General features: G+C 35.3%; 1 protein-coding gene across 7 annotated transcripts in view; it reads right to left on the bottom strand.

The window, feature by feature from the left end:
• DGKH (diacylglycerol kinase eta) overlaps nucleotides 1-23,479 on the bottom strand; it is a 231,013-nt gene that overhangs the window by 46,518 nt on the left and 161,016 nt on the right. For 5 of the 7 annotated variants that reach the window (XM_053916770.1, XM_053916772.2, XM_053916768.2 and 2 more), the window contains exons 14-18: nucleotides 22,790-22,875; nucleotides 14,520-14,619; nucleotides 11,313-11,586; nucleotides 10,421-10,540; nucleotides 6,474-6,602 (exon numbers count right to left, since the gene is read on the bottom strand). In XM_053916770.1, the coding sequence (XP_053772745.1) occupies nucleotides 6,474-6,602; nucleotides 10,421-10,540; nucleotides 11,313-11,586; nucleotides 14,520-14,619; nucleotides 22,790-22,875 (709 nt within the window). The remainder of the gene's footprint in view (nucleotides 1-6,473; nucleotides 6,603-10,420; nucleotides 10,541-11,312; nucleotides 11,587-14,519; nucleotides 14,620-22,789; nucleotides 22,876-23,479) is intronic. The other 2 variants (XM_053916769.2, XM_053916774.2) reach the window with 1 other exon arrangement.

Raw genomic sequence — 23,479 nt, forward strand, 5'->3', positions numbered from 1 at the left:
CAAGCCATTATGATCCAAGAAGATGCTTGATATGATTTCTTTTCTTGAATTTGTTGAGGCTTGTTTTGTGTCCTACAACGTGGTCTATCTTTGAAAATGTTCCATGCGCATTTGAAAAGAATATATATTTTGCGTCTTTGGGAAAGAAGGTTCTGTATACATCAATTAAGTCTATTTGCTCTAGAGTGTTGTTCAATGCCACAATATCCTTGTTGATTCTTTGCTTGGAACATCTGTCCATTGTTGACAGTGGGGTGTTAAAATCCCCTATGACGAGTGTGTTGCTGTTGATACCTTTCTTGAAGTCCTCCAAGATTTTCTTTATATATTTGAGTACTCCTATGTTGGGTAAAGGATTATATCTTCTTGTTGGACTATTCTGTTAAGTAGTATATAGTGACCTTGTTTGTCTCTTTTTATGGTCTTAGTTTTGTATTTTATTTTGTATGATATAAGTATTGCTACCCTGGCTTTTTTTTTCATCTTCGCTTGCTTGGTATAGGTTTTTCCATCCCTTTACTTTTAGTTTGTGTAGATCTTTTGTTCAGAGGTGGGTCTCTGGTAGGGAGCATAAGTGCGAGTCATGTTTTCTTATCCACTCAGCTACACTGTGTTTTTTGATTGGAGCATTTAATCTATTTACATTTAAGGTTATTATTGATAGGTACTTACTTCATTGTCACTTTTTCTCTTTGCACCTGTATTCTCACCCCCACCCCTCTCTCTTTTTCTTCATTTTCTTAAAGCAGTCCCTTTAGCATGTCTTGCAATGCTGGTTTGGTGGAGATATATTCTCTTAGCCTTTTTTTGTGTCTGGGAAACTCCTTATTTAGCCTTCCATTTTCAGTAAGATCCTTGCGGGGTAAAGTAGTCTTGGGTGTTCACTGCGGTTTTGATTTGCATTTCCCTGATAACTAATAATGTCATCATCTTTTCACATGCTTATTGGCCTTTTTAAAAATCTCTTTTGGGAAAATGACTACCCAGATCCTTTGCCCATTTTTAAATTGGTATATTTGTCTTTTTATTTTTGAATTTTGAGTTCTGTATATATTCTCTTATCAGATAAGTTATTTTCAAATACCTTCTCCCATCCTGTAGACTGTCATCTCACTTTGTTGCTGCTGCCCTTTGAATCAGAAATATTTTTAATTTTGGTGAAGTCCAATTTCTATATTCTTGTGTTGCTTGTGCTTTTGGTGTCATATCTAAGAAGCCAGTGCCTACTCCAAGGTTATAAGCATTTATATCTACATTGTCCTTTTATGGTTTCATAGGTATAGCTCTTACATTTTTATGTATGATGTGAAGGAACAGTCCAACTTAATTTTTGCTTATATCTAGTTGTCCCAGTACCAGTGGTTGAAAAAACTATTCTTTCCCCATTGAATAACTGTGTTATAAAATTTGTTGAAAATCAATTATCCATAAATGTAGAAGTTGTCGATTTCCAGTTCTCTTCTATTGACCTACATCACCATTATTAAGCCAGTTTTATGCAGTCTTGAACACTGTAGCTTTGTAGTAAGTTTTGAAATCAGGAAGTGTGTCCTTCAACTTCTTTCTTTACAATATTATTTTAACTATTCTTGATCCTTTGTATTTCAATGTGAATTTTAACATCAGTTTGTCAATTTCTTCATAATAGGCAGTTGGGATTTTGGTAGGGATTGTGAGGAATCTGTAATCAATTTGAGATGAGTTGCCATCTTAATAATACTGTCTTCTAATCCATGAACACAGATGTTTTTACATTGTTAGATCTTGTTTTCAGCAATGTTTTGTAGTTTTCGGTGTTCAAATCTTTCATCTTCTTAGTTAAATGTAGTCCTATTTTTTCTTGTTATTTTTTATGCTATTGTAAATGAAATTTTTTTTCAATTTCATGTTCAGAGTGTTCACTATTAGTGTACAGAAATGCAATGACTATTTGTATATTGATCTTTTTATCCTGAAACCTTGTTGTACTGATTTATTATCTCTTTGGTTCACAGCCCACACTCAATCCACTGAGCTACACTAGCCAGGTGATTTATTATCTCTAATAGTGTGTGTTTGTGTGTATTCCTTAGGATTTTCTAAATGTAACATAAACCATAAAGGCATGCAAGTTTTACATCCTCATTTCCAATTTTGATGCCTTTAATTCTTTCTATTTTCCTAATTTTCCAAACTAGAAATTCCAATACAATGTTGAATAGGAGTGGCAAGTGGACATCCTTGTCTTGTTCCTGATCTTAGAGAGAAAGCTTTGAGCCTTTTCCCATTAAGTGTTGTGTCAGCTATAGGTTTTTTATAGCCAAGAAGTTCCTTTCTATTCCTGGTTGTGGGTTTTTACCATCAGAGGATGTCGAATATTTAAAAATGTTTTTGTTGTATCTACTGCGATAATTACGTGATTTTTGTCATTTATTCTATTAATATGGTATATCATGTTGATTGGTTTTCACATGTTGAATCAAGCTTGCATCACTGGGATAATACTGGTAATGGTGTGTAATTCTTACAAGTTGTTGGATTCAATTAGCTAGTATTTTGTTGGGAATTTTTGTGTTGTTACTCATAAAGATATTGATCTTTAGTTTCTTGTGATGTCTTTGACTGGTTTTGGTATCAGAGTAATGCTTGCCTCATAGAATATGTTGGAAAGTGTTTTTTCCTCTTCTAGTTTTTGAAAAAGTATATGAAGGACTCGTGTTAATTCTTTAAATTAACTCTTTAAATTAAATCTTTAAATTAATTCTTTAAATTTCATGCTTAAATTTCAGCACAAAAGCAATTTGGTCCTGGGCTTTTCTTTACAGAAAGTTTTTGATTACTAATTCAATCTCTCCACTTGTTTTAGGTCCAGACAGATTTTCTATTTCTTCTTGAAGAAGTTTAGGTAGTTAGTGTGTTTCTAGAAGTTTGTCCATTTGATCTAGGTTATCGAATTTGTTCATATGCAATATTTTATAGCTTTTCCCTTATAATTCTTTCTATTTCTGTAAGGTCCATAGTGATATCTTCTCTTTAATTCCTAATTTCAGTAATTTCAATCTTCTCTTTTATTTTCTTTGTCAGTGTAAAGGCTTGTTAATTTTGTTAAACTGTTCACAGATCAACTTTTGGTTTCATTGTTTTCCATATTATTTTTTCTACTCAATTTCACTTATTTCCACTCTAATCTTTATTGATTTCTTTCTTATTGCTGCTTTGTATTTAGTTTGCTCTTTTTTTTCCATTTATTAAATTAGAGAGTTATGTATTTGAGATCTTTCTACTTTTTTTAATATAGGCATTTAGAGTTATAAATTTCACTCCAAGCACTGCTTTAACTGCACCATATATGTTTTGGTATATGACGTATTTTTGTTTTCATTCATAGCAAAGTATTTTTAAATTTCTCTAGTGGTTTTTTTCTTTGATGTACATATTTGTGCATTTCCCTACTTTCCAAATTTCCTTGCATGACTACAATCCTTTAAATTTACTGAGAATTGTTTTATGGCCTAATACATGGTAAATCTTTTTTTTATGTACTTGAGAAGAATGTGTATTCTAATGTTGTTGGGTATAGTGTTCTATAAACATGTAGTAGGACTACTTGCTTTATGTGTTTTCAAGTCTTCCCTTTCCTTGTTGATCTCTTTTGTTCTATCCACTATTGAAAGAGGGTACTAAAGTTTCCAACTATTACTATGGAATTGGGATTTACCTTTAAAAATACCTTGTAGAAGACACAAGAGTGTGCTATATATCAGGGTGTAATTTGGGGTCCAATCTACTCTGGAATGAATCTGGAGAGTTTTCACTAATTCAAACAGCAACGAATTAAGAAGGCCTCTGAGACACCTATGTTTTCCTCCATCCTCTGCTGCACAAATTACTAGGTTTCCACTAGTATAAACCTAATCCCAGTGAAAATTCATCTTATTAGGTCTGGCATAGATTTTGCAGGTGTTACAAAATGAAACAATATTTCTATTCTAAAAATAACTGTAGAGAGACTTGTGGGTTAAAACAAAAAGGAGGCCCTAGCCAAGTACCTCAGTTGGCTAGAACATCATCCCAGCATTCCAAAGTTGCGGCTTCAGTCCTCAGTCAGGTCACATACAAGAATCATCCAATGAATACATAAATAAGTGGAACAACAAATCGATGTATCAATGTCTCTCCCTCTTTCTCTCTCCCCCCCTCCACTTCCTCTTTCTCTCTCAAATTAATTTAAAAAAAATTAAAGGAAAGCTGTGAAGATACTTAAAAAGTAGTATAATATAAGATCACATTTATCTTGGGTATATAATAAATGGAGATTCCTGGGTTCTACTCCAGAACTACTCAAAGAAAATTTCCCAGGGCAGAGCCCATAAACATGTATTTTAATACTTTCTAGGCAATTCTTACACACTTAAAATTTTAAGGATCTGGATTCTAGTTGGTAAATGTACCAAGCACATTCTCTTAAAGGGACATTTATCTTTAAGAACACATTTCAGAGAGAGATCCAAGATGGCGGCATAGGTAGATATGCCTCCTCGCACAACCAGAACTGACAGAAAATCGAAGGGCAAGGAAGTCCGGCACCAAGTTGATAAAAAAGAAACATTCATCCAGACCGGTAGGAGGGGCAGAGATGGGCAGCCAGGGCAGGGAGGACTTGCGTTGCCGGGGCGGGACCTAGACTGGCGGAGTGTGGGACAAACGGGGCAGGCAGTCTGACCACTAGCAGACCCTGTGGCCCCACATTCGTGCACAGATAAACCGGGACGAACGGCGGGGAGCAGAGCAGACCACGTAACCCAGGGCTCCAGCTCGGGGGAAATAAAGCCTCAAACCTCTGAGTGAAAACACCCGTGGGGGTTGGGGCGGCAGCAGGAGAGACTCCCAGCCTCACAGGAGAGGCCGTTGGAGAGATCCACAGGGGCCTAGAGTGTACACAAGCCCACCCACTCAGGAACCAGCACCAGAGGGGCCCAATTTGATTGTGGGTAGCAGAGGGAGTGACTTAATTCTGGTGGAGAGTGGAGTGGGCGCCATTACTCCCTCTCGGCCCCTCCCCCACGTACAGCATCACAGCACAGCGACCAGCGTTACCCCGCCCCGGTGAACACCTAAGGCTCCACCCCTTTAAGTAACAGACGCGCCAAGACCAAAAAAAAAAAAAAAAGCCCCAAATGACAGAACACTTCAAAGCTCCAGAAAAAATACAACTAAGCAAGGAAGAGATAGCAAACCTATCACATGCACAGTTCAAAACACTGGTTATTAAGACACTCACAGAATTAGTTGAATTTGTTTGAAAACTAGATGAAAAATTGAAGCCTACGCTAAGAGAAACAAAGGAAAATGTACAGGGAACCAATAGTGATGAGAAGGAAACTGGGACTCAAATCAATGGTGTGGACCAGAAGGAAGAAAGAAACATCCAACCAGAAAAGAATGAAGAAACAAGAATTCGGAAAAATGAGGACAGGCTTAGGAACCTCCAGGACATCTTTAAACGTTCCAACATCCGAACTATAGGGGTGCCGGAAGGAGAAGAGGAAGAACAAAAAATTGAAAACTTATTTGAACAAATAATGAAGGAGAACTTCCCTCATGTGGCAAAGGAAATAGACTTCCAGGAAGTCCAGGAAGGTCAGAGAGTCCCAAAGAAGCTGGACCCAAGGAGGAACACACCAAGGCACATCATAATTCCATTACCCAAGATTAAGCAAAAGGAGAGAATCTTAGAAGCAGCAAGAGAAAAGGACACAGTTACCTACAAAGGGGTTCCCATAAGACTGTCAGCTGATTTCTCCAAAGAGACCTTACAGGCAAGAAGGGACTGGCAAGAAGTATTCCAAGTCATGAAAGGCAAGGGCCTACATCCAGGATTACTGTATCCAGCAAAGCTATCATTTAGAATGGAAGGGAAGATAAAGTGCTTCTCAGATAAGGTCAAGTTCAAGGAGTTCATCATCACCAAGCCATTATTATATGAAATGTTAAAGGGACTTATCTAAGAAAAAGAAGATAAAAAATATGAACAGTGGGAATGACAGCAAACTCACACTTATTAACGACCACACCTAAAACCAAAACAAAAGCAAAGCAAACAACTAGAGCAGAAACAGAACCACAGAAATGGCGATCACAAGGAGGGTTATCAATAGGGGATTGGGAGGGGGAGAGAGGTGGGAAAGGTACAGAGAATAAATAGCATAAATGATAGGTGGAAAATAGACAGGGGGAGGGTAAGAATAGTGTAGGAAATGTAGAAGCCAAAGAACTTATAAGTATGACCCATGGACATGAACTATAGGGGGGGAATGTGGGAGGGAGGGGGTGGGCAGGATGGAGTTGAGTGAAGGGGCGGAAATGGGACAACTGTAATAGCATAATCAATAAATATATAAAAAAAATAGAACACATTTCAGTAGTTCATAGAAATGAGTACTTATACATCTTCACAGAAATACAAATAGACAATGTATCAGAATATGTATTACCTGGGCATATTATTCTGGTATTGAGCACAGGGAGGGTTTCTTTGCTGGCTGCCACAGTTGGACCAGGGCCAGAGTCAGTTTGGGAACGACTTGCCCGACCATCTGGAGACCGAGGTGCAGTTTTAACTGCTGGCAAAAGGTCCAGATTAAAAAGAAAAAATGATAACGTTACAGAAATAAGCAAGCCCCTAAAAATTCAAGACAAAACAATTTAATACACGTTTAAACCCATCAGTAGTAATGATATTACACTGTGCTCTCCTACTTTACTATTCTGTTTTCATTTTCTTGGGATTTACTACATGGAGAAACTCTACCACAGGTAGATATCTTCACCTCTCATTTCAAATAGATGAAGATCACTAGAAAAGAGGTGCTTACCGTACTTAAAGGTCAGTAATACTCGTAATTTGAATGTGACCACCTCATGTGTACAGATAAAAAGAAATTCCGAAATCTGATTATTTTTTAAAAATAAAATGTGTTATTTATATTATGAATGCAATCCTTTTTTCATAAATGTTGAGTGAATGATCAAATGTAATTAATGTAATTACCAGGACTAATATGTTAAACATGATTTAACATTTTCTTCTATAAATGGAAAGAAAAATAGGTTTTTTTTTTCAAATAAAAGCAATATACTTTTTCTCAATTATTTATTCAAAATAATGATTTGCCCCAAACAGTTCTATCACATTTTTTAAAACCTCAATACATTTTAAAATTTGTTCCAAAAGAGAATTACTCTCAAATTTAACAACAAAGAGAGAGATTTAATTCTACCTAAATTGGAGTATTTTAATGGAGAGCATAACTAATTTAGGAGTTGTTGGCAGGTGTTTTAAAAAACAGTAATCCTCAAACTCAATTTAAAAATACTCTAAAACTTAATTAACTTTATTCTTTCTAGGACTAATTACAAACTAACTATATTAATCTTACACTGTCTTTTCTTTGTTCAAAGACAGTCCAGTTGCACTAAAGAAAAGTAACAGAACAGATACAATTTTTTTTTTTGACAGATGGAAGCCCTGGGGCTAATTTCTAATAAAAACCACCTTTTGATATTCATCCCTGATAAAAAGCAGAGAACATCCTAGTGGCTAAGATTGATGTTTCATTGCAAGTAAATAAATTAATATTTCATGCTTCTTCTTATAAGTTTCATTAGTCATATAAATATACTGTTCTTGCACATCTCAGACATTAATTATTATACAAAATAATGGTAATACAATGAGGGTGCTTCAAAAAATAATGATTATTTAATACAGAAACACTTCTATTGTGGATTCTGACTAAATTGGATTACTCGTCACCAAATAAGATCAAACACTGCATCCTTAAAGACACATAATCTGCCATTTCAAGATCAGTATGTATAGCTCTACAATTGCATTTTTTAGTTTCCTTTGCTGACTACAATGGAAATGTCATGTTCATGAGAATATTAGTAAGGTGTGTGATAACTAGCTGAAAAACCATTAGCAGTGAGGGCTGAAAAACTAATCCTCCAAAGACAGCCATTGTGTTAGGGGGAATTATCAAGCACCATATTGTAACTACACCATTGTCTGCCTTGCTTGAGTCAACATGTTTTCATGGATGAAACATGGAAAGCCTGCTTATAGAATTCCAGATGAAGTACATGTAAGATGCCAAAATAAAGCTTCAAAAGACTTTCACAAGGTGAAATGATAGATCTGCATCAAAAAGATAAAAAGTTCACAGGGCTGAGTGTAAACTACTATAATTAGGTTAAAAAATCACTTGCACTGAAACAAAAGGAGGAGTCCAGTGTTATATAGTACTATTATATAATACTTCAAGGAAAAAAAAATCTTAGGTAATATTTATAACACCAACAATGTCCAGAATGAGTAGTTTATGCATATCAGTGTGCTATTACACTACAGGAACAGAGAATTTGGTTCAAAATGGGAATGATATTTTAGAATAAACAATGACCAAACAGATGGGTGCAACCAGATAAACAAGAAGCTTGAAATTATCAAATCAAAGACTGCTAGAGGAATTTAGGAGAGATAATTTGGAAATGAGGATAGAAGGTGTAGAAAAAGGATGTGGTGACATGGCAGGGTCATCCTCAGTGTAGTGGAATAACGCGTGAAACTGCTTTTAAACTAACCATAAAGCACTACAAAAACGCCATTAGTCACTACTGGTAACATTATCACATAGAAAACTTTATGAGTAATAACAATTTCCTGGGTGAAAATTTAAGGAAGTAAGGTCTAAGGTTATAAAACTGGACTGTGTGCTGGAACGGGTGTATATTAAGTCTGAAAGGGTTAAGGTTGTAGAATATGCAGGTGTTGGTTGTACACCAGACATTTTGAGTTCTGTAAGGTCTAATTTGAAGTTGTTTTAGAGTTTTAAATACAATGAAGGGATGTTTTTTCAAAGTTAATGTAATCAGTACCAGTGCCAGTAGTAGCAATAATGATGATGACATCAAACACTTATACAGATAGCATTATGCCTGAGTCTCTATTCTAGGCATTTTATATATATTAACTTATTACACAAACCCTAACAAGTGGGTATGTTATGAAGCAGGTACACTAGTATCCTCATTTTACAGATGAGGAAGCCACAGAGTAGTAATCTACCCAAGTTAATATGTAATGAAAGTAAGTGGGATGATTGCAAACACTGTAAGTGTTGACTTTACATTAGTACTATGTAATTATATTCATATTATTTTCTCACTTTCATTAACATTTTAATTTCTGCTGTTAATCTCCTAAATTAATCTTTCCCTTCTACAACATGATATATTAAAAGTGTAAGTCCATCCTCAATTCAAACTTAAAAGGTAAAGAAATGGTTAGCATTCTTAAAGCACCTACATATTAATTTACTGGTAAAATGAATTTCAGTAGTGAAGGGGTTGTAACTAGACATCTTACGATTTTTAAAGCTTAATTTAACAATAAGGATTTAAGTGGTTTATCAACCACTTATACACTGATCAATGGACTCAAGGAACTGATAAATTATTTAAATGCCAAATTTTATGCCTGTGGGGCCTGCAGCTTTATATGTGGGCACAAATATGTTAAAATCTGGTTATATAGGTGTTTTGTTTCTTCCCTGTTTCTTCAGGAAAACTGAGACATTAAGCATGTTTGCTCCTATAATCCTTAGTTTACTATGATAATGTCTACATTATATGATAAAAAGGAGATGTGAAAGAACTTGACAGGAGTCTAAATAATGTTACCTTTAAGTATTCATGAATAGCTAAGCTTTACATTTTGAAAAGACTTGTTAAAGCATTATGCTAAGTGAAATAAGCCAGGCGGTGAAAGACAAATACCATATGATCTCACCTATAAGTGGAACCTAATGAACAAAAGAAGTGAGCAAAATAAAACCAGACACATGGAAATAAAGAACTGACAGTACCCAGAGGGGAGAAGGGAGGGATAATGGGGAAAAGAAGGGGGAGGGTCACCAAGGAACATGTATAGAGGACACATGGACAAAGACAACTGGGGTGGAGGAGTGAGGGTGGAAGGGAGGACTGAATGTGGGAGGTGGGGGCTCCGTAGGGCAGGGGAGAGTACTGGGGGGAAACTGGGGACAACAGTAATTGAACAATTAAAAAAATACAGTTTATTTCAAACTGATAAAACTAAAAAAAAAAAAAAGATTTTATTTATTTATTTTTAGAGAGAGGGTAGAAGAGGGAGAAAGAGAGGGAGAGAAACATCAATGTGTGGTTCCTCTCATGTACCGCCCAACGGGGAACCCAGGCGTGTGCCCTGCCTCGATGCAACAGCGACCCTTTGGATCACAGGTCAGCACTCAATCCACTGAGCCACACCAGCCAGGGCCAAACTGATAAGCCTCTTGAAAAGAATAAGCACTATTATATTTTATTTAATTTCAAAATAATTTTATCATAGTTTTCTTACCAGTTAATGACTCTTTTGCATCATCATCTTTAGATTCTTTAGATTCATCTGTTTCTGTGCTATCATAATCAAATGACTGATTAACTGGTTCACAGGGGTGAACTGTCTGGTCTTCCATAACTTTAAGTAATAAGAAGATAAATATGTTTAAATAAGAAAAAATAAAATCCATGAATATAAATAATGCTCAGGGAAGGAAAATTGGAACATAAATCAAAATAAATTCCATATTCACAAATAAACACTAATTGACAATAAACTTAGGGGTATTACCCGTGAGTGCTAGAGATTATAAAATTAAACTGTAAAAATTACATTTATATTAGAAGCAAAAATAACATAAAAATTTTAGAGAATGAAATACAAGTGCAATTATAAGTTACAATCTGTAAAGGGTTTTTCGATATTTATTAACTATGTTATAATTAACTTTTAGTATGCTATAAAAATTCTAAGAGTATATACATTATACACAAAAATTAAACTATAGGCAGAGCTTCTATAAACTCTTAAAAAGGCAACATAAACATTTAGGAAATAAAATTTAAAAAATATACAGGTTTGATTTTTGTTTAGAATTCAAAGATTCCAATTATGTGAAAAAGTATTTTAAATCTTAGAATATTATTTAAAGACATTTTCCATTTTATTTCAATGTTCCCAGTATAACTTTGTTTCTGAGATTTTAAGTATCATTATGTTGAAACTTACTATTAAAACAATAAGTAGGACTATTCACTAGTAAAAATTTCACTTTAATAGCTTTACCTTTTATTTTGTCTTAAAAAAAATACAAACTTTTTAAGTGTGTCCAGTCTGACCAATACAAAAATTTCAGTTTGTAACCAGTATGTTGCTAACTTCTTCAAAAGCCAATTTTGTTAATGTGTACCTTTTCCTGCTTCTTCGATGACCTGCCTCACTGCTTTCTTTAAACTGTTTGCCCGCATCATTATTTCCTTTGGTTTCACTGCTTTCTGGGAGGAAGGTTTTGTAGTGTCATCCAAGAGTTGTTCCTTGCTTTCACATAAGGATTCTTCACTTGAAGATTCCACAGTATCTTCTTCTACAATGACAGAGCCAATGCCTGGGAGAACTTGAGCAGCCTGGGAATCTGTGTGCAAAGCCTGGAGCAGTTGTTCAAGCTTCTCATTTAGGACCGAACACTAAGAAAACAAAAAATGTCACAGTGAATCTCATTTAGTGGATTAAAAAAAAGGGTAATTTAAAAATGATTTTAGAGGAAAAATGCGATATACTGATGTTTACCATTAATTGACTATTACATATTACTTTAAATAGATACCCATGGACTAAATAATTTAAAATTTTAAAAGAACACAATTACGGATATTTATACTTCAGAACCATTCAGCCTCCATTTCATGGGTGAAAATCTTTACAATCTTGGTATAGCTATTTTTCCTTAAAACAAAACAACACAACAAACACTTTACTATAACATGACCATTGGCCCTGGATGGTGTGACTCAGTGGATTGAGTGCTGGCCTGTGAACCCAAGGGTCACGGTTTTATTTCCAGTCAGGGCATGTGCCTGGGTTGCTGGCCAGGTCTCCAGGGGACATGCAAGAGGCAACCACAAATTGATGTTTCTCTCCCTCTCTTTCTCCTTCCCTTCCCCCTCTCTGAAAATAAATAAATAAATAATTTTGAAAATAAAATAAAATGGCCACTGCACGAAAGTTTTATATATTATGCAAAATTTCCTATATATTATACAAAATATCGAATAAACACTTTTTTAAGTAGTCAACTTATGGCACCATCTTAAGCATCACAAGTTGCAGATCGAGGTTTGGTAAGCTCACCTTCAAAGCTTTGGTTTGCAAAGGAGTGAACAGTGCTTAAGGAATCATTGGCTCAAAGGAAGAGCAAAAAGGAAAATGCAAAAGTAATCAGCCCTTGTTTTTTTTGGCTTTCCTTGAATTCCTGGGGGCACAGAAACATTTAGGACTGAACTTTAAACTCTTTCATTCTCCACTTATTTGTTTTTGATGACTGGCCAAGACAAAGTTACAGCAGAAAATGTGAAAAGAAAAAAGTGTCACTAAAATATTTGACAGAGGAAGCAAGCACATTCAATGGGCTAATGGTGTTGGGAAATTTGGACAAATACACGCAGCAAAATGAAACTAGATCACCTTCTTCACGACACACAAGAAAAATTCAAAATGGATTAAAGACTTAAATGTTAGACCCAAAAGCACAAAAATCCTAGAAGAAAACATAGGCAGTAAAATCTCAGACACTGCTTGTAGCAATAGCTTTCTAATATATGTCCTAAGGCAAGGGAAACATAAGAAACAATAAACAAATGGGACTACGTCAAACTAAAAAATTTTGCACAGCAAGGGAAATCGTCAACAATATAGATAACCCATGGAATGGGAGGATATGTTCACTGATATATCTGATTACGGGTTAATATCCAAAGTTATAAAGAACTTACAAACTCAACACCAAAAAACAAACAAACAAACAAAAAAACAAAAAAAAACTACTCAACAAAAACCGAACAATCTAATTAAAAAATGGGCAGAGGACCTGAATAGACACTTCTCCAAAGAGGCCATACAGATGGCCAATAAACACATGAAAAGATGCTCAACATCAGTAGTCATCAGAGAAATGCAAATTAAAACCACAATGAGATATCACTTCACACCTGTCAGAATGGCTACCATCAATAAATCAATAAAATGTAAGTAATGGTGAGGATGTGGAGAAAGGGGAAGGAACCCTTTTGTATTATTGGTGGGAATGCAGATTGGTGCAGGCACTGTGGAAAGCAGTATGGAGATACCTCAAAAAATGAAAAATGGATCTGCCTTTTGACCCAGCAATCCCACTTCTGGGAATATATCTGAAGGAACCCAAAACACTAATTCAGAAGAACATAAGCACCCTATGCCCACTGCAGCATTATTTACAGTCACCAAAATATGGAAGGAGTCCAAGCATCCATCAGTAGATGAGTGGATAAAACAACCATGATACATATAAAAAATGGAATACTACTCAGCCATAAAAAAGCAACAGCATGGATAGACCTGGAGAGCATTATGTTAAATGAAATAAGGCAGTCAGGGAAAAATAAATACTGTATGATTTCACTCGTGTAGAATCTAATGAACAAACTAAACTAACATGCAAAACAGAGACTGAGTCATAGATAGAAAGCAGGATGACACCTTTGGGGTGGGGGTTTGGGGTAGAGGGATTGAGGAAAAGGACTCATGGACATGGATAACACTGTGGTGATTGTAGGGGTGGAGGGGGAGGATGGTATAAGGGGAATAAAAGGTTAATGGAAAAAATACAATTAAAAAAGTTGTCACTAGAGAGGGTTTCTGTTTTCTGAAGCTCTCCACAGAGCAGAAAAACAAGAGAAAGGCTTAAAAACTCAAATGTATGTTTATTTGTATTTTCTTTTTCTTCTGCTCAATTATCCTACTATCTACACCGTGAATTTCGGGGAGATCATTTCTTTGCAAGCCCAAAAGAGCCCAGTCTTGTAAAACTGCCTTGCCGTGAACTCATGAAAGCAAACACAGTAGCAGCTTTTAAGGTTCAGTAAACTACTCTCATTTTAGCCTCAGAAAACTCTCGAAGGGGAAAGAAATCTATAAAGATAAAGGCAAGAACAGAACGCTGAAAGGTACTGAGGACTGTGAAGTCTAGGGAATCTAAGGAACTGTACTGTAGGGTGCCTGACTAGCTGAACTCTGCCTGAAATGGAAAGCCATTCCACATTCCCCTGGAACCCCAGCCACCCAGCATTCTTCCCCAGTAACCTGGCTATTGTACATTTCTCCTTCCAGATGCCAATCCGTTGGCACAGGGAGTTATGTTATAAAATTCAGTTTGTCAGATGGTCTTCAGCAATATAGTTTTCCAACCCCTTAAAGGCTTACTCTAAAATAGAATGTTTTTAAATCGTCGTATGTGATTCAAAAATAACTTTTCTCTTGATTTATAGTGTTTTGGCAGGAAAACCACTTAATCACTTTATCTGTAAAACAAGTTCAATGCTAACACTGTCAATGAAATTCTTCCATGCCCTCTGTATGTCCTTACTTTACTGGCCACAGCATCAGCTACAACAGCATTTTCCAATGTTTTTTCATATGCCTTCTCTACTTTGGCAACGAAGTCCTTTACAGTTTCACATAGTATCCTTTGAAGAAAAGAAATTGTACAATTCAGTATAGTCAGTAGGCTGATTTGTTCTCATTTATAAACATATTAAAAGTAAATACAACTAAGCAAACTCTCAAAATATTGGGACCATTTGTATATAAACCCATAATTCTATCTGCTGTTTGATACATCTTAGAGTAAGTTAAAACATGCTAAGTGATGGATACTTGAAGAAACCTTGTACATGATATAAATAAAAGCAATTTTAAAGTAATAACAAGCCTTTGTCAAATATTCAACTTATATCTTGATAAGAGTATTTTTAAACCCCATTTGAAAACATATCACCTGTTAAACATAATCTCATAATAACAGGATAAATCTGTCACTTATGTTGCCACTGTCACTCTACTATTCATCCCAGTGGTGTCTTGATTTTACATGGTTCCTGAAAACAGGTTGTGTATTATACTAGAAATGTACCCATCACTTGAACTGAGTTATATTTTCTGTGAATTCATTCATTTCTTTCCTTAAGATAATATGTGAGATTAATTTAATTTAGGTCTTGTTAGTGCCAATGCATATAGTTTACTTCTTTAAATTATTTTTTAAATTACATTTCGTTTCTTTGTAAGAGACTGGAAGAAAAAATGATCTGAAACACTAACAAAATCTGTTTTTCAAAAGTCTCTGGAGCTTGTGTTGGATTAAAAACAACAACTAACAAGCAGAAAGGTATCGTATGACCAGCTTTTTGTAGCAAAGACTAATACTGGTTCTGAGAACAAAACCAGACTATTTACAAATAATATGGACAATAATGTGGTGACTGTGGGGGCAGGTAGAAGTGGCACAGGTGTAAGCAAGATAAATGGTAATGGAAAAAATACAATACAAAAAGAAAAAAATCTTTCTCTTTATCATTGGTATAGATAGAGGAATTTGAAGGAGGGGAAAACAGATTCCAGTAATTCTTCTGGAATTTACACAATTTTCTCTCATATGTTAAGTGACATAATGGTTAAGTTCCTAGATGCCTAAGTGTTATTAAATCAAGACATTTAATAGCTACAGGACTCTCTCTCTCCAAACCCTTACCTTGATTGACTGATTGATTGATTGATTTCTCATCAAGGAAATAAAGGCACTGCTCCTAACAGTTTTTGCTTTGTTTGTTGTTTTTTGTCAACCACTTCTAGATTTCACTTGGACAAAATGTAGTGTTCCCTAATCCTCAACCTTTTTGATTGGCCTTTTAAACTCAAATTTCTGCAGATAATATTTAGCTTACTGTTTATTAGAGATGCAATCATGTGCTTCACATCAAGTTTTGTGTTTTTTTTCATGTATAATACTTTTATGGAATTTATTGAAATATTAAAGCAAGCTATCATGGAATTTATTCTATGGCCCTTACTGATAGTTTCTCCAAGATGTCTCACTTCTAGGGCAAGGAGACACTGACATTCCCTTCTCCTTATGTAACTCCAAAATAGAAGTCTCTCTTGCCATAATTACAACACTGTCTCGATGTAATTTTCTCTTGGATTAATGAAATTGTGAATGCTATAACATTGGGATAGCTACATTGCTGGTATGTTACTAACTGCTAAGGACAGAGCCCACTGGTTCATCTTGCTTGGAATGAAAGGGGCGGCAAGGGTGCCTTCCCCCAGCTGTGCTAGGCTGTTGAGGCAGATGGAGACTGAAGGACAAAGGATGATTCTGTGCTGGGAGAAGGCTTGCCACATAAGTTGAGGGAAGAATCAGAAGAAATGGTCTCTTATGGTCCATTAAGTTCCATATTCCAGAAGATATAGGATATTTACATTCTGATGGCATGAATTAACTTTTTATTATACTTAAATAATAAATGAGAATTCTTAAAATAGAAGTAAATACATTTAAAACTAGCACAATTTTAAAGTCACACCAATTGGGAACTTACACACTGGAGAAAAAAAACTTTAAGATGTATTTTCTATAGTAATGCAAAAGACATTCTCCAACTACTTTAATGCGTCAAGACTTCTAGAAAACGTGCAAACATCAAATGAATCAAGTAAAATATGAATTTTTCCAATAGAGCTAAAAACATTTAAGTCCCTAATTACATCTTTAATTAATGTTAGGACAATTTTGGTGAGCTATTGCAAGCATTTTGTCTTTAACTTTGTATTCCGTTGAAGTTGAACAGTTAATGGTGTATATCACATATACCATTGAAGCTGACAGTAGTCCACATTTAGCATGCTTGATGATTTCTATCATCTCAATTATACTATATATATGACCTATACTTCTTATCACTAGTAACAGCACCTTCATTCCTCAGTTTTCCATTTATTTTTTAAAATAGAGACAACGGACAACAAAACATGCAAATACTACCCTACAATAAATATGGTGATGGTGCAAACAGAATCACATACTGGCAGGCAGGGGCCAAGTCCTATAAGAGCCTGAAAAATTCACTTTTCATGAGATATAGAAAGTTTAAGTCAAAAATTAAAGGTGTTTTAAAACAAACCCTATGTAAACAAACCATAGCTATCTGTGTGCTCTGAGGAAAAGATTCTAATAGCCACATACTTTACCTGACCTACTCAAGGAGGGGGGTTGCTGAAATTATCTCTAAGGTAAATAAATATCAAAACTAAAATTCTCTGGTTCTGTGACGATGGTTATTACTTTTTCTTACCAGCGATCCTTATTTTTGAAAAGTTCTGTCCATGGAACCAATTGCCTCAGGACAATTACTTTGCTTTTCATTTTTAATCAGGACACTTATGATTGCTAATTAGCACTACTGACTCTTAGTGCTTATAATTCTCAAAAGATAACTCACATTACGCACTGAACTGACAAAATTCCAGTCAAAGAAATAAACTACTTTCTTAACCTACACATTATCTATGCTAATGGAACATAGCTTTTCCATTGGCATTTTTGATATTTAAAAAAGATAAAAATAGCTTAAGCTACTGGGAATTACAACTTTATGAAATAAATATAAACACATTTTCTGAGCATTAAAGCAGTCTGCCTTAATGTATCATTCTAATGGTAGTAACAAAATAAGGGAGTTCTGCACTGGTGGTGGGTACAGGGACGTGAATGGGTGTGTATGATTTTTCTAATCACTAAGTTGTGCCCTTACGATCTGGGTAGTTCATTAGATATATATCATGCCTGAAAAACAAAAAAAATTTTAAAGCACTGGGACAGTATCAGATTTTACAAGTCTTAAAGGGACATAGCACCCAAATGCAATACATAGACCTTGTTTGGATGTTAATTTGAACACATCGATTGTTAAAAACAAAAACAAAAATCCTTTGATATAACTGGGGGAAATGGATGGAATAATATAGTATTATTAATTTTATTATATTTTTTGAAAAGATTATTGGACATATATATTGAAAGTGGAATAAAACAATTTGAGGTTTGCTTAGAGACACTGTACCAAAAGAAAGTGGGGAGTATGTGACAAATATTGATAAATGCTGAAGCCGAGCGAACAAGTACGGTGGGAAATCACTTTCTACTTGTGTATGTTTGCAAATGTCCATAATAAAACTAAATTAAAAGTACATAGTATTATGGGTATTATATGTTATCCTCTCTTTTCTGTCTTCAATCTCTTTAAAATTTTAATCTGGGGTTGTAAACACAGGGCAGCCAGGCAAGCCCCCAGTAGTACTGATGAGTGATGAGAAGAGACCAGGGCTGGAACAGAATCTGCTCAAAGGCAAATGATTTAGTCAGAGAGAAATCCAAAGCTAATGCTGAAAGCACAGCCTAGAAAAGGGGCCAGGTCAAGGTCAAAAATTTTTTTTTTATCTAACTGGGAAAAACATGAGGTGATAATTTGATGATTTAATACAGCACTCTACAGTTTATAACATCTACTTATTTTTTTCTTTTTAAAGTAATATTTCATTGATTATGCTAATACAGTTGGCCCATTTTTTTCTCCCCTTTATTCCCCTCTGCCCTGCACCACCCTTCCCACTAATCCCTCGACCCCCTTAGTTCATGTCCATGGGTCATACATGTAAGTTCTTTCACTTCTCTACTTCCCCCTATTTCGTACATACCATTTATGCTTCTTATTCCCTGCACTTTTCCCCCCATTATTTCCCTTCCCTCTCCCTGCTGATAACCCTCCATGTGATCTCCATTTCTGTTATTCTGTCCCTGTTCTAGTGTTTGTTTAGTTTGTTTTTGTTTTAGGTTCAGTTGTTGATAGTTGTGAGTTTGTTATCATTTTAGTGTTCATAGTTGTGATCATCTTCTTTTTCTTAGATAAGTCCCTTTGACATTTCATATAATAAGGGTTTGGTGGTGATGAACTCCTTTAACTTGACCTTATCTGAGAAGCACTTTATGTGCCCTTCCATTCTAAATGATACCCTTGCTGGACAGAGTGATCTTGGATGTAGGTCCTTGTCTTTCATGACTTGAAATACTTCTTTCCTGCAAGTTTTCTTTGTAGAAATCAGCCGATAGTCTTATGGGGACTCCTTGGTAGGTAACTGTCTCTTTCTCCCTTGGTGCTTTTAAGATTCTTTCCTTCTCTTTAATCTTAGGTAATGTGATTATGATGTGCCTTGGTGTGTGCTTCCTTGGATCCAACTTCTTTGGGACTCTCTGATCTTCCTGGACTTCCTGGAAATCTATTTCCTTTGCCAGATTAGGGAAGTTCTCCTTCATTATGTTTTCAAATAAGTTTTCAGTTTCTTGCTCTTCCTCTTCTTCTTCTGGCACCCTATGATTCAGATGTTGGAATGTTTAAAGATGTCCTGGAAGTTCCTAAGCCTCTCCTCATTTTTCTGAATTTTTCTTTATTTTCTTGGTTGGATGTTTCTTTCTTCTGCTGCAAACTGTTGATTTGAGTCCTGGTTTCCTTCCTGTCACTGTTGGTTCCCTGTATATTTTTCTTTATTTCACTTTTCAGAGCCTTCACTTTTTCCTCTATTTTGCAACCATACTCAACCATTTCTGTGAGCATCCTGATTACCAGTGTTTTGAACTCTGTATCGGATAGGTTGGCCATCTCTTCAACACTTAGTTCTATTTTTGGAGCTTTGATATGTTCTTTCATTTGGGCCATAGTTTTTTGTCTTGGCAAATGTTACATTGTAAGGGGCAGAGCCTTAGGTATCCATCAGGGCGGGGCAACCCACTTTGCTTCTTTGTGGAGCTGTATGTGGGGGAGGAAGCAGAGAGGAAACAATACTGCTTGTTCAACTCTTGACACACTTTCAGTCACTTTCCCCACTACCCACAAGCAAATTGGGCCCTTCTGGTACTGATTCCCAGGTGTGTGGGTTTGTGTACGTTCTAGGACCCTGTGGGTCTCTCCACTGAACTCTCTTGTGAGTTTGGGAGTTTCTCCTGCTGCCACAACACCCACAGAATTTTATAGTCAGAGGTTTTGAGTAATTCTTTTCCTGTGCTTGCACCCTGGGTCACATGGTCTGACTTGCTCCCCAGTTGTTCCTCCCAGTTTGCGTGCACACAAATGTGGGACTGCCCAGTCCTCTAGCCACCACCTTGCTGCGTGTCCTCTCCACCCCAGCTGCCCGTCCCTGCTGCCACTACTAGTCTTGATGAATGTTTCTTCTTTAACTCCTTGGTTTTCAGACTTCATACAGTTCGATTTAGCCACCACCTTGCTGCGTGTCTTCTCCACCCCAGCTGCCTATCTCTGCTGTCACTACTAGTCTTGATGAATGTTTCTTCTTTAACTTCTTGGTTGTCAGACTTCATACAGTTCGATTTTCTGGAAGCTCTGGTTGGTTTTTGTTTTTGAATTTGTTGTTGTCCTTCTTTTGTTTTTGCAAAGAGGCAAAGTTATCTACCTACACCTCCATTGTGGCCTGAATTTCAGCTCTATTTATTTTACTACTCAACTTAGTTCTGTTAACAATTCTGTGAGAGAGGAAGAATAGGTATTATTTCCATTCTTAAACCTGATAAACAGGCATAAGTCACAAAGCTAGTAAATGGCCGAGACTCAACTAGGACCCTAGATTTATTCCTACTTAGTGCAACACAGTGACTTAGGTTTTGAAGTTGTTTTGCAAAAATATTTCAAAGATTCCACAAATGCTTGATTCAAATTATTTAGACATATAGAAAATAATTTTAATGCCCAAATAATCATCAGAGATATTAAGAGACAAATATGTTAACTTTTACTGGTTTTGTGCAAATTCACTAGTGTTGTGCATGTCTTGGACTAAAACATCTTCTGCTATTTTTATTTAATTGAAGGTGACTTCTTTATACCTAAATAAAATAAAATACAGAAGTAGGACTGCATTAAATATGAAATTGCCATCTATAACCATATTGCTTAATATTTTTTCATAAATGACTAATAATTTAATCCTCTCCAATTTATTAATGCCAACAAAATAAAATTTTAATTTTTTTAACATTGAAATTCCACATAAGTTTTTATTTGAAAAAAATTCCCACTGCTAAAAATGTTGTACTTCACAGGTACTACATTTAAGAACACTAGGGAGAAAGAGGGGATGCGGCTATAATGAGCTGTTTGTATCTGACCAAATTTTGTCACATTAATTCTATTTACTTAAAAATATGAATAGATCTTAAAGGTTCTCATCACAAGAAAGAGGAATGTAACTGTGAGGCGATGGATGCTAACTAAACTAATTGTGGTAATAATTCTGCAATGTATACATATTTCAAATAATTACAGTGTACACCTAAAACTAATACAATGTCAATTATATTTCAATTCATAAATTTAAAAAGGATGTTTAGAACATGTAGGAAGAGTCAGTGATCAAACACATGACGGCCAACAGTGACGCTTTGCTAACCTCCAAACCACGAAATGTGACCAGATAAAATATTTTCTTAACTGTATTAAGAATAATTCTTTCATAACTTTACATACCATTAAAAAGGTTCCATTTCAATTTTCTGGCTTTTTCTATCAATGTCCTATAAAATGTCCTATAAAGAAGCATTTTATTTATAGGCAAAGGTGGCAAACATTACATGTCTTCCTTGAAGAAGTAATTTAGGAAGCACCTAAGGAAGTAACTTTGGTATATGAATTTGGCCCAAGATGACCAAGTCAATAGGGAGTGCTGGGGCGTGGAATAAGCTGGAGATCTGCACATTTCACCGTAAATCAATAATTCACTAAAAACACCCAACCAAACAACAACGAAACAACCACCAGCAGCACTGCCATCACACAAATGGTGTCTGCAGCCCACCTGAGTGGACAACCAGGGTGCTTTGAGGGCCATTCAGCTCTTTTCCTATTGCTCAGTCTTGTTTCCTATTTCTGGGGGTCACGGCATCAAAACCAATTGTCACTACATTTGTACTTTTATCACAAGCAAATTTATTTGTAACTAATTGTCTTTCCTTGACTTTTTTGCAAATTAAGTATACACTATACAAAAGTTTGTGTTTTTTTCCTCCACCACTTTCCCACTCTTTTTCTTTCCCCCTTCCCCTGCTTTTTCTCCTCTTTCTGCATGATAGTAATATTCCCTTGGTAAACCAGATTCCTAAAACATTCTTTTATTTTTGATTATCAGTTGAAAATTTCAGTTGTTTTCATTCCTTCATCTAGTTAACTTTCCAGTCTTCATAACTTCAGATTAGGATGCCTTAAAACTAAATTCTAAATTCCAGCCAGGCAATATTTGGGATAATGAAATCAAGTAGCTTTGGCTCCACATACAGAATCAACTTAACTACAATCCAGTAACTTCAAATGAAAATACAATTATACAATTTAAACACGCTGAGAGAAGTCCTTTTGAAAAAAATTCATTATTGTTTTCCTTTTCCTGATAAACAGTTCCTAAATAGTAGTGTCTATGGAAATAATAAATTATAATAAAATATGTTTGCTGCATTATAATTAATCATAAATATTTCTTTAAATAGGAACTTAGAGTAATTGAACTCTAAATGTTTATTTCACCTTGACAAAAAAAATCTTTCAAATTAAGCATTAAAAAATACCCTCTGAATATTCTCCAATGTAAGGAAGATGCTAAAATGATATTTTCATATGAAAATTTACTTTGTCTAATTCTATAAGCTACTAGAAAGATACTTTTTGGAAAATAAGTCAGAACCAGCTTTTCTTTCATCTTTGCCATATAATGATTACATGACATCACTCTGTAACTCACTTGGCAGATGATCTGACCACTGCATGTTCATCAGAATTAAGGATTTTTGTAAGATGAGCTGCAACTGAGTCTTCATAAATTGTCATCTGAAAAAAATTTTAAAACTGCATTGTGTTACTATTGCTGGCATTAGTAATAACTCAGTTATTACTGCTTCGAAGATGGGATCATTTGTGACATATGACACAGGGCAATGGCTACAAATAATATGTAACAGAGTCATTATACAAAATAGACAAATATTTTCTTTCTGTGAGAGCTTTTAGTTTCTGGGATTCTTTAATTTATACTCTTAGAGAAATCCACAAGACCCTCTTTAAATTTTTTTAAATGTTAAAAGGCTGAATATATAAAGTATTCATACAATTGAGTACAATAATGCTACATAACCTAATAAGCATGGGACAAAGATGAAAAATTTAATGAGGTAGATATCCAAATGATTCATAAACAGATGACAAGGTGTTCAACCTTATAAGCCCCCAGGCAAATGTAAAGTAAAGCCACCATTTGATACCACTATGTATCAGCCAGAAGAGCGAAAATAAAAATAATAACCAGAAAATGTCAAATACTGGCAAAAGCAGAAGAACTCTCATACTCTGCTGGAGGAGCAATTGATACACATAATCTATAAAACTTTGGATAGTATCTATAGAAGTTGAACATATGCATTAACACTGCAGAACC

The sequence above is a fragment of the Desmodus rotundus genome, chromosome 13 (genome assembly GCF_022682495.2).
Source record: "Desmodus rotundus isolate HL8 chromosome 13, HLdesRot8A.1, whole genome shotgun sequence".
NCBI lineage: Eukaryota > Metazoa > Chordata > Mammalia > Chiroptera > Phyllostomidae > Desmodus > Desmodus rotundus.